The sequence below is a fragment of the Kogia breviceps genome, chromosome X (genome assembly GCF_026419965.1).
Source record: "Kogia breviceps isolate mKogBre1 chromosome X, mKogBre1 haplotype 1, whole genome shotgun sequence".
NCBI lineage: Eukaryota > Metazoa > Chordata > Mammalia > Artiodactyla > Physeteridae > Kogia > Kogia breviceps.
The window spans coordinates 93098209-93113480 of NC_081330.1; the positions used below are offsets into that span (position 1 = coordinate 93098209).

Sequence of the window (15272 nt, forward strand, 5' to 3'; positions counted from 1 at the left end):
ACTCCACTCCTAGGTATTTACCCAAGAGAAATGTAAACATATGTTCACACAAAGACATATCAGAATGTTCACTGCAGCTTTATTCATAATAACCAAACAATGACCACCTGTTATCAACAGGTATAGAGATAAACAAATTACAGTATAGTCATACCATGGAATAGTATTCACTATTTAAAAGGAACAAATTAGTGATACACTCAATAACATGAATGAATTGCAAAATCATGATGCTGAACAAATAAAGTCAGACCCAAAAGGGTATATACAGTATGATTCCATTTATATGAAACCCTAATAAAGACAAATCTAATCTATAATAACAAAAAGCATGCCAATGGTTGCCTGGGGCCGAAGTGGTGTTGAGTATTAACTTCAAGGGACATTAAGGTGCATTCTGCGTGATGGGATGTAATATGTCATGATTGGGGTGGTGGTTATATCAGTGTGTACCTTTGTCAAAACTCAGCAAACTGTACTCTTAAAATTGATACATTTTATGGTATGTAAATTATATGTTAATAAAGCTGATTTTAAAAGAAAAAAATGTTAGGTGACAGTGATCATAAAGTCAGAAGATGGGAGAGAGGCGTGAGATACGGAAGGTGGAGAGAAGTGAGGAATCTAAAGGCAATACCTACAAAGAGAAAAGAAGGTGAGGCTGGTTGTAGATGACAGTTTATTAGTATCTTAGAGTGAGAAGATGAAAATGAGATGGAGAAGAAGGTAATAGGGCACCAGGGAGAACAGGAGTGAGGCAACCAACTGATCTTCAAAGATGGAAAATCCATTAAAACCTGAATGTATATAATAAGGATCTAAGACCCTGGGAATGGGGTTTCGGTACTAAAGCATAAAAATGTGATGGAAGGAGAGAATATCCAAGAAAACCAGATCCATACTGAGGGAGCCTGTCATATGATCGAGGCTATACATATTGCAGCAATTCTCCTGGAGGAAAGCCAAGCCAAGAAGACAGTTGATAACAGTAAGGGAAATAAAGGGAGAGAGCAATTTGGTACCAGAGAGGCCAATGTTATCTATTTTCAAGAAGTTTCTAAAGTTTTGTACCTTCAGTGGGAAGCAGCTGCATAGCACAGGGAGATCAGCTTGGTGCTTTGTGACCACCTAGAGGGGTGGGATAGGGAGGGTGGGAGGGAGGCAGATGCAAGAGGGAAGAGATATGGGGATACATGTATATGTATAGCTGATTCACTTTGTTGTAGAGCAGAAATTAACACACCATTGTAAAGCAATTATACTCCAATAAAGATGTAAAAGAAACAAACAAAAAAGAAGGGTAGCAATCATAGCCTTTTAAAAGTATCAGCCTCAAGTATTTCCATGTCTCCCTTCTGCCCGGATCACACTCGCTCACCTGAGCAGCTCTGATGTGGGGTTTCCTCCTCCAACGTCCAAGGCTCCTCTCCTTGCTCCAACTTGAAGATGACCTCTGGCTTGGGAATTTCACACCCTGTTAACAGGAAATGATAGAAAATGGGGTCCAGCTAATTGCTTTCCATTTGTTCTCTGGAAAAGTGACCACATTTCATTGGGAAAAGAGTAATAAGCGCAAAGGTGCAAAGGGACTGGAGAGTCTCAGACCAATCAAGGATGACACCATCACACACTTCAGATGCCTCAGAGCACTCAGCAGCTGAGGATGGAAGCAGTCTCTCCGAGGTTCTGTGTTAGTTCCCTAGGGCTGCTCTAACAAAGTACTGAAAACTGGGTGGCTTAAAACAATAGGAAGGTATTGTCTCATATTTCTGGAGGCTAGAAATCTGAAGTCAAGGTGTTAGCAGGGTCATGTTCTCTCTGGCAGATATAGGGGAGAATCCTTCCTTGCATCTTCTAGCACTTGTACTTGCCAAAAATCTTTAGCATTCCTTGGCTTGTAAAAGTATTTTACTTCAGTCCCATGGCTGTCTTCTCCCTGTGTGTCTCTTCTCATTGTCTTCCCTCTATGTGTGCCTACTTCGGTGCCCAAATTTCCCTTTTTTGTAAGGATACCACTCAATTAGGGCCCACACTAATGACCTCATCTTAAATTGATCCCCTCTGTAAAGATTACTATTTGCAAATAAGGGCACATTCTGAGGTACTGGGGGCTAAAATTTCAACATATCTTTTTTTTGAGGGGACACAATTCAACCCATAAGAGCCGGCCCTCTGATGCCCCAAAATTCATGTCCTTCCCATGTGCAAAATACATTAACCCCATCCCAGTATCCCCCAAAGTCTTAATCATCCCAGCATCAGCTCTTATGTCTAAAATCTCATCTAAACATCAACTCAAAGTCTCAAATCACATCATCTAAATCATCCAAATCTTACAGGTGAGACTTGAGTATGAGTCATTCTGGGACAACATTCCTCTCCATGCAAACCTGTGGAAACAGATGAGTTATCTGCTTCCAAAATACAGTGGTGGGACAGGCAGAGAATAGATACTCCCATTCCAAAAGGGAGAAATTAGAATTTAAAAAGGGATGGGAGGTCTCAAGCAAGTCTGAAAACTAGCAGGGCAAATTCCATTAGATTTTAAGGCTTCACAATAATTCTCATTGGTACAACACTCTGTCCTCCAAGCCCAGCAGGGTGGTAGCCCCACCCACTCAGCCCTGGGCCAGGAGTGGCACCACTTACTATTACCACTAGTGACCCATTAGCAAAAATTTTGCTTCCTGTACCCACAACCTTATGCTCTGCTGTTCTACACGTTTTAGTTCCAAAGGGAGGAACACTTCCACCGAGGGACACAACAATGATTCCATTGAACTGGAAGTTAAGCCTGCCACCTGGACATCTTGGTCTCTTCATGCCTCTGACTCAACAGGCAAGGAAGGGAGTTACTGTGCTGGCTGCGGTGGTTGATCTTGACTACCAAGGGGAAATTGGACTGCTATATCATGATGGAGGTAAAGAAAAGTATGTCTAGAATACAGGAGACCCCATAAGGCATACTATCATGCCCTGTGATTAAAGTCAATGGAAAACTACAACAGTTCAACTCAGGCAGCACTACGAATGGGCCAGACCCTTCAGAAATAAAGTTTTGGGTCATCCCACTTGGTAAAAATCCACAAGCAGCTGAGGTGCTTGCTGAGAGCAAAGGGAACAAAGAACGGGTAGTGGAAAAAGGAATTCTGCTTCAGGACTGCGACATAAGAAATCTGCCTAGTTTGCAGTCCGTGGCCTGCCCTGTGGATTTCAGACTCAAAACTTCGACCTCAACTCGTACCTGAATTTCCAGACTGCTGGCCTGCCCTTCAGACTTGCCAGTCCCCACAACTGGGTGAGCTGGTTCCTTAAAATAAAATAAATCTCTCCCCCCTACTCTGTATTTATGTACACAAGTGTGCATACGTGTATGTGTATACTCTCTATATGTATATACCCATATCCTATTGGTTCTATTTCTCTGCAGAACCATAAAACAGAGTTTGGTACTGAGAGTGGCTCTAGAGGAACAGAATCTCAAGGATGAGTTTTCTGAATTAGTTATGGGATTTCTGGAATTGGTTCCTTATTCTGATTAGATTCAAAAGCACTAATGACTCTATTTCAGTAGTAAGGAGGGCACTAATAGTCCCTGGTGTGACTTGGCAATAGAGATATGCAAAATATCAACACTGGGTACTCCTAATCAAATGCTTTTAAGAAGTGAGGTTCTGGATAACCTTGTATTTGATACCTTGGAAATTTCTGTCAAACTTCCAAGTATAATAAGATTGCCTGGTTGCTCCTAATTGCGCTGGATGAAGTGGGGAAAGCAAAGGATGAGCTCAGGGATTTGATTTTCCAGATCATGCATCGCATAAGTGACCTGAAAATTTCTCTGTCTGTCCTGAAAGTAACACTTAGCTCCTGTAGCTGCAGACTGAGATGGCTGAAAACCAAACCCAGAGTCTCATCCTGTGAGTGGCTAAATTACAACACAAATTGAATTCCCAACCTCACAGAGTGTCTGCTGTTAAAGGAGAGCATTGATGAGGAAGGAACAGGATCCTGAAAACTGGAATGGAGACATATGAGGACACTGAACTTCTAAATTCAGATGAGTCTTTGCCAGTAGAAGCAGCCCTTTTACCCTCAACTGAGAAGTTTAACCCTCCTCTGCCAGAGGAGCCTGCAGTGGGCTCCCCTGAGGGACTTGCCTTGTAAGGTACTGTTGGTTCCCCTCAGGACCTATTCCTACCACCCTTCTTTGCTTCCAGACCTATAACTAGACTTAATCTCATCAAGGCCCAAGGGTGAGGTACAGAGTGTGACCCATGAGGAGGTGTGAGATACTCCAAAAGAACTGCACGATTTGTCCCATCTATACAGACAGAAATCTGGGGAATATGTGTGGAAATCGATATTAAGAGTGTGGGATAACGGAAAGAACATAAAGTTGGATCAGGCCAAAATTACTGATATGTGTACACTAAGCAGATTCTGAATGTAATGTTGCCACTTGAGGGGTTAGGAAGGGCTGAAACAGTGTGTTTGGCTGGTTGGTTGAAACATGGACCAAGACATGGCCCACACTAAATGCAGCTGAAATGCCAGGACTACTTTGGTGTACTACAGAGGAAGGCAACCAAAGGCTTAGGGAGATTGGAATGTTAGAGTGGATTTATTGTGGAAGGTCTGCTCACTCACACTGGGAGGGTCCAGAGACACACCTGTCATGATGACTGTGACTAATAAATTTGTGAAGGGGCTCCGGGTAATCTGTGATTGCTCTTTGCTGTAGGTCAGAAATTTCAGTGGGAACTTCTGCCAGTGAACTGGGAAACCTAAATGCAATGGGAGTAATTGGATCCTGGGGTGGCAGGGGCCAAACGGAGGCATTGAGTTGTCAAATGCAAGGTGGATGCAGTTATCACGGGGTCAAAGCAGTAATCAGGAAAGTCCGATTCACACATAAGAGTAGAAATTTTTATAATACTGTTTTAATTCATTCTCCTACTCATTAGACTTCAGACATCTTTCAAAACAAACCTTTATCTTAGTGTTCCATTACTTAAGAGATAACCTTCTTTCAAGGCAGCAGAGTTAGGACAGTCTAAGAAAAGCAGGATAAAAACAGTATATGAACATTTAGCAAAGAACAGTTTTCAGATATTTATGAAACTATGCTACATACTCATATATTTATGTGTTATATGTCTATACCTCTTTATCCTTCTCTCTAACACTATATGAGAATAGGGGGAATAGCATTAAATATAACACCTGTTACAGAGTGGCTCATCTGCTCACAGACAGACATATCAACAAATTAAGAGCAAGGAAAGGGGAAATAAAAGAATACTGAGTATTCATTATGTACCAGACACTGCCCTAGGCACTTTAGATAAATTCATTCATTTCATCTTCAAAATAACTCTCCTCTTAGTCTCTTTAGATAAGGAAACTGAGGCTCAGAGAGGTAAAATTCCAAAATCACATAGCTAGTAAGAGGCTTAGTTATTCATTCAACAAGTGGCCGGGTGGAGATTTAAACTTCTTTCTCATATACCATACTACTGTCAAATAGGAAAAAAATGCATACATGTCTTTAATATACATTAGAAATAAACCAAACTTTCTGTGCTGCAAAAAAAAAAAAAAAAAAAAAAAAAACAACAGTCCAATTCACAGAGATCTATGGGGTTGGCTAGTTGATCCTGACATCCCTAGAAAAGAAATAGGTGGGCAATCTACTAAATTCTTACTTGATCTGTATAAGGAGAAGAGTCCTAGGTCAAATGAACAGAAGTCTAACTTGAAACATCAAAACACAGAGTCCTGGCTCCTCAATCAATTCTCAGACTTGAGCCAGTATATATACCCGTAATGAACACTTTTGAATGAAGGGGAAGCTGGGTCCCTGAAGGAAGGAACCCATGACACTGCCAAAATTTATACTACTAACCTTTCTCCCAACCTTCCCTAAAGGGACCTAGAGCCCTTTACAGGGTACCTGTGCATTAGGGAAAAAAACAATGAGGCTTACCAGACATCACGGGACCCTGGCACTGAACTGACACTGATTCCAAAAGACCCAAAACATCACTGTGGCCCACCAGACCACGTAGGGGCCTTCACTTATAAAAGTGAAGTGATCAATGGAGTTTTCGCTCAGGTCCATCACACACAGTGGGCTCAGTGGATCCCCAAACCCATCTTGTGGTTATTTCTCTGGTCTAGGAATGCATAACTGGAATACACATAATCAGCAACAGGCAGTATCCCCATATTGGTTTCCTGACCTATGAAGTGAGGCATTTTATGGTGGGAAATGCCAAGTGGAAGCCACTAGAACTGCCTCTACCTCAGAAAATGGTAAACCAAAAGCAGTACCGCATTCCTGAAGGACTGCAGAGATTACTGCCATCATCAAGGACCTGAAGGATGCAGGGTGGTGGTTGCACTACATCCCTATTCACCGTGCCTATCTGGCCTGTGCAGAAGACAGTGGACTATCATAAATTCAACCTGGTAGTGACTCCAACAGCAGCTTCTGTACCAGATACGGTTTTGTTGCTTGAGCAAATGAACACACTCCTTGATACCGGGTATGTAGCTATTTATCTGGCAAATGCTTTTAAAAAAAAAATACCTATTAGTCAAGACCAGAAGAAGCAGTTTTCTCTCCGTTAGCAAGGCCAGCTATACACCTTCACTGTCCTACCTCAGAGGCAGATCAACTCTCCAGTCCTATGTCATAATTTAGTCTGCAGGGATCTTGATCAACTTTCCCTTCCACAGGACATCACATCAGTCCATTACATGGATGATCCTATGCTCATTAGACCTAGTGAACAAGGAGGAGCAACTACTCTAGACTTATGGATAAGACATTTGTGTGTCAGAAGGTGGGAAATAAATCTGACAAAAATTTAGTGGTCTTCTATCGCAGTGAAATTTCTAGGGGTCCAGTGGTGTGGGGCATGTTGATATATCCCTTCTAAGGTCTTGAAGAGTAAGTTTTTGTGTCTGGCTCTTCCATAAACAAAAGGAGGGACAACACCTGCTTCCCAGTGCTGCTCGTAAGGGGCCCAAGTCCTTATGATGGAGGCCCAGCCTGTGGATGGTGTGAGGCCAGGAGCCACCCTTGGAGCACTGAGACTGGGTCCTCCCAGAGTCGTGTTGCTTGAGAATGTGCCCAAGGTGGGCGATAAACTCCGTCTAAGGCTAAATACTGGCTTAAAATTGATAGTCAACAAGTACCATAAGGGACAGTTGAAGAGAGAGTTCAAGAGAGCATGTTAAGAGGTGTGACTTCAGATCAGATGTGGCGACCTCACACCTGGGTGGTGGCCCTGCCCTCTTAGCTCTGGAAACAATTAGGTGGCTCACCTTCTGGAAACAAAGAGGTGACAGCCAGTCACCCTGCATCTTCCCAGTCTGTGCCCTCTGGGCCTGTGATGGCAGTGACAGCCCTGCTGGCTTTTGCACCATTTTGGGGGTCATTCATCCCTTTTCTTGAAGGGTGTTCACAGCCAAATAGCTTTACTGGACTGTTTCCTGTCTGTAGAATCCCAGAACCCCAGCCTTCCTTCCATTTTCCCTGCCTCTGTCCTCTTCAGCCCAAGCTGGCAGCATTTCTCCTAAGATAGTTGATTGGATCCACAAATCATATACCTAATCTTTTTAGCAACTGGTTGTCCAGCCACACCCTTGGTGCTCTTTCCAGAGTACACCTTCTTATATTTTGCAGTATGGATAGGCTGAGAATTTTCCAAATCTTCATATTCTAGCTCCTTTTTACTAACAATTCCTTCTGCAATTTCTCTCTTTCCTCTAGCATTTTACTGTAAGTATGAAGCAGAAACCAAGCCTTGCCTTTAACACTTTGCTTAGAAATCTCCTCAGCTAAATATCCAAATTCATCACTCACGACTTCTGTTTTCTACCCAAGAGAACACAATTCAGCCAAATTCTCTGCCACTTTATAATAAGAATCACCTTTCCACCAGTTTCCAATTATATGTTCCTCACTTCCATCTGAGACCTCACCAAAAACACCTTTAACACTCCTATTTCTACCAACAGTTTCTCTGAGGCAATCTAGATGTTTTCTATCAAGCACCTGAAAATCTTTCCAGCCTCTACCCATTGCCCAATTCCAAAGCCACCTCCATGGTTTTTGTAGGTATTTGTTACGGAAGCACCCCACTTCCCAGTACAGAAAGCTGTGCTAGTTTCCTAGGGCCGTTGTAACAAAGTACCACGAACTGGGTGGCTCAGAACAACAAAAATTTACTGTCTTGAAGTTCTGGAGGCCAGAAGTCTAAAATCAAGGTGTAAGCCAGGTCATGCTCTTTTTGAAGGTGCTAGGGAGGGAACTGTTCCATGCCTCACTCCTGGCTTCTCGTGGCCTCAGGCATTTCTTGTCCTATAGATGCATCGCTCCAGTCACATGGTCATCTTTTCCTTGTATGTCTTCACATTGCCTTCCCTCTGTGTTTCTGTGTCTCTGTGTCTAGATGTCCCTTTTTTATAGGGATGCCAGTCATATTGGATTAGGGCCCATCTAATGACCCTGTTTTTGCTTGATTATTTCTGGAAAAACCCTATTTCTAAATAAGGTCACATTCAGAAGTGGTGGGGGTTAGGACTTCAACATATTTTCTTTGCGGGGGGCACAATTTTACCCATAACAAGGTCCTTGTAGGTTCACAGAGTGGTTCTGCTTACCCAGGGAGAGGAGGTGGCTATAGTTCTCCAGCATCACATCCTGGTATAGGCGCCTCTGAGCAGAATCCAGCTGCTCCCACTCCTCCCTGCTGAAGTCCACAGTCACGTCCTCAAAGGACACTGACACCTGTAACAACACAATCCCGTTCAGGGTGACATGGTCAGCATGGGGGGATAGAGAAGAGATAGATCGAAAATTGTTTTTAGTAATTTTTACCACAATATCCCATAGGGTATGCCTATTAAATACCTACTTATACATAATGTACAGAATACAAATATCTAATTGGAAATTTCTGCTATTCATTGTGTACAACACTCAGTCTTTCAGTTTTAAAAATAATATTTCTGTACAGGATTTGAATCTGATCCTATTTTGTTGCTCATTTTAATGGGAATTTGTGTTTTATAGCTTTGAGAAGGAAGCATGTACATTTTTTTCCACTTTACATAGCTCCCTCTACTGCTGCTTTCATTTAGTCTTCAAAAATATAGCCATTTTCTCTTAATGCCTTTTTTTTTGGCCAATTTTAATTTAATTTCATAGTGGTCAGAAAACATACCCTGTATGATTTCAACCTATGTTCTATCCAGAAGAACGTTTCATGTGTCCCTGGAAAGGAATGCATATTCAGCTATTGGTGGGTGCAGTTATAATATATAAATCAACTTGATTGAGTGTTGTTGAAATTTTATATCATTTTACTCATTTGTCTTCTACTTGTTCAGCCAATTATTTGTTAACTTTTTGGTAAAAATTGACAGGGAGATGTTAAAAGTTTATATTGCTATGCAAAGGAACTAGAATACACAAAGCAAGGATTAGCATGGAGGATTTATACTATTTAATGTTAAGACTTACTTTAAAGCTACAATAATCAGACAGTGTGGTATTGATCTAAGTACAGACACATATATCAATGGAACAGAATAGAGAATCCAGAAACAGATCTGCACACATATGGACAACTGGTTTTTGACAAAGGTGCCAAAGTGATTCAATGGGGGAAAGGAAAAGTCTATTTTAAAAATTGTGCTGGAACAAATGGATATGAGTTTTGGAGGAAAAAACAAACCCTGACCCACATCTCACACCATATACAAAAATTAACTTTAGTGTTCTCACCACACACACACACACACACACACACACTCAAACGAAGCAACTCTGTGAGGTGATGAATGTATTAAGTAACTCGACTGTGGTATAAAAACAAATATATAGATCAACAGAACAGAACAGAAAGCCCAGAAATCAACGCACACATATATGGTCAATTAACTTATGAAAAAGGAGCCAAGAATATAAAATGGGGAAAGGACAGTCTCTTCAATATATGGTGTTGGGAAAACTGGACAGCCACATGCAAAAGAATGAAACTGGAGCACTATCTTACACTACATGCAAAAATTAACTCAAAATGGATTAAAGACTAGAACATAAGATCAGAAATCATACAACTCCTAGATGAAAACATAGGTGGTAAGCTCCTTGACATAAGTCTTGGAGATGAATTTTTGGATTTGACACCAAAAGCAAAGTCAACAACAAAAAAATAAACAAGTGGGAATATGCCAAAGTAAAAATCTTATGCACAGCAAATGAAACCTTCAACAAAATGACACAGCAGCCTACTCAATGGGAAAAATATTTTCAAATCATATATCTGATAAGGGGTTAATATCTAAAAAATATAAAGAATGCATACAACTCAACAGCAAAAAACCCAAAAAAATCTGATTAAAAAATGGGCAGAGGATCTGAATAGACATTTCTCCAAAGAGATATACAGGTGGCCAACATGTACATGAAAAGGTTCTCAATATCACTATCATCAGGGAAATGCAAATCAAAACCACAGTGTGATATCACCTCATACCTGTTAGAATGGCTATCATCAAAAAGACAAGAAATAACAAGTGTTAGTGAGAACGCAGGAAAAAGGGAACCCTTGTGCACTGTTGGTGGAAATGTAAATTGGTGCAGCCACTATGGAAAACAAGATAGAGGTTCCTCGAAAAATTAAAAACAGAACTAGGTATGACCCAGCACTTCCACTTCTGGGTATCTATCTAAAGAAAATGAATACATTAACTCAAAAAGGTATCTGCACTCCCACGTTCACTGCAGCATTATTTACAATAGCCAAGATATAGAATCAACCTAAGCATCCATAAGTGGAAAAATGGATAAAGAAAACGTGGTGTGTGTATACACACACACACACACACAAACATATATATACACATACACACAATGAAATATTATTCAGCTATAAAAATGAAGGAAATATTGCCATTTGCAACAATATGGATGGACCTGAGGGCATTATGCTAAGTGAAATAAATCAGAGAAAGAAAATTCCGTATGATCTCACTTATATGTGGAGTCTAAGAAAAACAAAAAACAGAGCTCACAGATACACAGAACAGTTGGTGGTTACCAGAGGCAGGAGTGGGTGGTGGGTGAAATGCGTGAAGGGGTCAAAAGGTACAAACTTCCAGTTATAAAATAAATAAGTCATGGGGATGTAATATACAGCATGGTAACTATAGTTAATAATACTGTAGTGCATATTTGAAAGTTGCTAAGAAAGTAAATCTTAAAAGTTCTCATCACAAGAAAAAAATTTGTAATTATGTATGGTAATGGACATTAGCTAGACATTGTGGTGATGATTTCACAATGTATACAATATTGAATCATCATGTTATACACCTGAAACTAATATAATGTTATATGTCAATTATACCTCAATTTAAAAAAATAACCAAGTGAAAAGTCTAGAGCTGAAAAATATAATCTGGAATGAAAAAATTCACTAGGTGGGCTTAACAGCAGAAAGAGTTAATGAATGTAAAGACAGACAAACAGAAATTGCCCAGTCTGAAAAGCAGAGAGAAAAAATTTGAAAAAAATACAGTCCCAGGAATGGATAAGACAATATCAAAAGATCTAACATACATGTAACTGGAGAACCAGAAGGAGACAGAAGAGGGGAAAGGGACAGAAAAATATATTTTTTAAAATAATAGGCATGGACTTCCCTGGTGGCACAGTGGTTAAGAATCCGCCTGACAATGCAGGGGACACAGGTTCGAGCCCTGGTCCTGGGAAGATCCCACATGCTGTGGAACAACTAAACCTGTGTGCCACAACTACTGAGCTTGCGCTCTAGAGCCTGCGAGCCACAACTACTGAGTCTGCGTGCCACAACTACTGAAGCCCGCATGCCTAAAGCCCATTCTCCACAAGAGAAGCCACCACAATGAGAAGCCTGTGCACCACAACGAAGAGTAGCCCCTGCTCGCCGCAACTAGAGAAAGCCTGCACACAGCAACAAAGACCCAATGCAGCCAAAAATAAAAAATAAATAAGTAAATAAATAAATTTATTAAAAAAATAGGCAGAAACTTCCCAAATATGGTAAAAGACATAAATTTACAGATTCAAGCAGGATAAATCCACAGAAAACCACACCTATGGCACACTGTAGTCAAACTAATGAAAACCAAAGAAGAAAAGAACGCAGCCAGAAAACAAACAAAAAAGGACATATTACATACAGGGAAACAGTGATTAAAATGACCACTCAGTGCTCAACAGAAGAAATAGAGGTCAAAATACAGAATACAAACTACAAAATTTTTACATGCTGAAGAAAATAAGTGTAATGTGGCTGAGCAAATTTAGGAGTTCCTTGATAAATTATTCATGGCTTTTGGTTCTACCCTCTGTGTTTTTGGTCCCACCCTCTGAGCCATCTTTCCTATTTCATGAAAGGTTTAAAGGTAGAATTTCAGGAAAGGTAGCAGAAGAGTTTTCTCAGTCTGCTTCCTACCGGTATAATTTTGAAGGTCTGACATCTTCTTTCCATTTTTGTATTGTCTCTATCCCTTTAAGTCTAAGGTGGTAGTGTTTCTGTTCATATAATTTGCTCTAAAATTTTATGAGTTGTCTGTGAATCTCACTGGGTTCACTCCCTTAGACGAAAAGTGCACCTACAGACCTCTTTGAGATAAGCCATTCTTTATCTTGGACTCCTGCTGAGAGGGCTGAGGGACACACTCTTAAGCTTCCTAGAGGCCCTCTTGTTTGATTGAGATCTATGAGGCACTCTTAATCTCTTCAAGGGGAGTTTTGTGTGGCTGAATGCTCTGGTCCTCTGATCTGAGGTCTTAAAAAAAGGTTGTATAGTCACATCTTTTGCTTGATTTCTAGATCATATTTTCCTGATAGTGTTTCAGAGCTATTTCTTAACTTTAGAATCTTGTGCTATCTGCAGAGGCTAATAATTTTCAAAACCATCAAGTCCTGGATCCTTTGTGTTTGACAGTCTTTCTCTCAATTTATCTCCTTTCACATTTTGCTAAAAGCAGCAAGAAGAAACTATATGCCTTCAACACTTTTCTTGGAAATATTAGATAGATCACCAAGTTCATGAAGCACAATTCTCTACTTTCCACATAACTGCAGATGACAGTGTTGTTAAGTTTCTATCACATAATCTCCTCCAGTTTCCAAAACATGTTCTTCACTTCCTTTTGAGCCTTCATCAGCATCCTATAGTCCAAGTTTCAATTAATAGTCTATTCAGGCAATTTAGGATTTCTCTAATATGCTCCTTAAAATGCTTCCAGCCTCCACCCACATCCAAGTTTGAAAGATATTCCCACATTTTTAGGTATGTTATGACAACAACCTACTCCCAGTACCAAAATCTGTGTTAGCTTTCTATTTGATGCATAGCAAATTACCCTAAAACTTAGTGAATTACAACAATATACATTATCTCACAGTGGGTCAGGGGTCCAGGTGTGGCTTAGCTAGGTCCTCTCACTCGGGGTCTCTCACAAGGCTGTAATCAAGATGTTGGCCAGGGCTACATTCATCTTGAACACTGACTTGGAATGACCCACTTCCAAGCTCAGGCAAGTGCTTGTTGATACCATTCAGTTTCTCGAGGTCTGTTGTACTGAGTGACTCAGTTCCTCATTGACTGTTGGCCAGCGGCTGCCCTCAGTCTTTTGCCACGTGGATCACTCCATAGGGAAGTTCACAACATGGCAGCTTGTTTCATCAAAGCCAGCAAGCGAGAAGAACCAGAGAGAGAGAGTGCCAGCAAGATGGAAGTTACAGTCTTTTATAACCTAATCACATAAGTGACATCCCAACACTTTTACCTTATTCTGTTTCTTAGAAGCAAGTCACTAGGTCCAGCCCACATACAAAGGGGAGTGGATTACACAAGGGTATGAATACTGAGAAGTGGGGATCACTGACAGCCAACTTAGAAGGCTGCTTACTAAAGAAAATCAAAATTTGCATGAAGCAGATAAAGATAAATTTCAAAGGAAATTTATAGCTTTAAATGCTTACATTAGAAAAGAGTCTAAAATCAATGACCTAAAACTTAACCTCAAGGAGCTAGAAAGTAAAAGGCCAAATAAACCCAAAGAAGGTAAAAGAAAAGAACTAGCAAAGGTCAAAAAATTAATGAAATAGAAAACAAATGACAGAAAAAGTCAACAAAAATTAATTCAAGCTGTATTATAGACCTAAACATAAAAACTAAAACTAAAAATGCCCCAGAAGAAAACATAAGAGAACACCTTTGCAATGCTGGGACAAGCAAGGATTTCTTGACATAGTACAAAAAGTAACAACCACAAAAGAAAATTTTGATAAATGGGACCTTATCAAAATTAAAACTTCTGTTCATCAAAAGATGTCATTAACTCATAGACATAGAGAACAGACTTGTGGTTGTCAAGGGGGAGGGGCAGTGGGGGAGGGATGGATTGGGAGTTTGGGGTTAGCAGATGCAAACTATTACATACAGAATGGATACACAACAAGGCTCTACTGTAGAGCACAGGGAATTATATTCAATATCCTGTGATAAGCTATAATGGAAAAGAATGTGAAAAAGAATATATATGTGTATAACTGAATCACTTTGCTGTACAGCAGAAATGTTGAACACAACATTGTAAATCAAATATACTTCAATAAAATAAAAATTTTAAAAAGATGTCATTAAGAAAACAAAAAGCTAAGACACAGACCGGGAGAAAATATTTGCAATATGTATACAAAACACCCATATTAAGAATGTATAAAGAACTCCTACAAAGCAAAAAGAAAAAGACATGTAACCCAATTTTTTTAAACGGGCAAAATATTTGAACAGACACACATGAAAAAGATATACCAATAAAGCATATTAAAAGATGTTCAACATCATTAGTTATAAGGGAAATGCAATTTAAACTACACTGAGATAGCACTATACACTCACTTTCAAAGCTAAAATTAAAAAGAAACTGAAAAATTGCTGGTAGAAATGTAAAACTGAGCTATCACTTTGGAAACTTGTTTGGCAGTTTCTGGTTTTTTTTGGCTGTGTTGGGTCTTCACTGCTATGCGTGGGCTTTCTCTAGTTGTGGTGAGCAGGGGCTACTCTTCGTTGTGGTACCTGGGCTTCTCATTGTGGTGGCCTCTCCTGCTGCAGAGCACGGGCTCTAGGCACGTGGGCTCAGTGGTTGTGGCATGTGGGCCCTAAAGCATGCGGGCTCAGTAGTTGCAGCACATG

The 15272-nt window shown here is 40.2% G+C and overlaps 1 protein-coding gene across 1 annotated transcript in view; it reads right to left on the reverse strand.

The window, feature by feature from the left end:
- The window catches only part of ZNF81 (zinc finger protein 81), a 75724-nt gene that overhangs the window by 21004 nt on the left and 39448 nt on the right, over nt 1-15272 (reverse strand). Inside the window, exons 3-4 of the mRNA XM_059051204.2 lie at nt 8677-8803; nt 1379-1474 (exon numbers count right to left, since the gene is read on the reverse strand). Coding sequence (XP_058907187.1) covers nt 1379-1474; nt 8677-8803 — 223 coding nt within the window. The remainder of the gene's footprint in view (nt 1-1378; nt 1475-8676; nt 8804-15272) is intronic.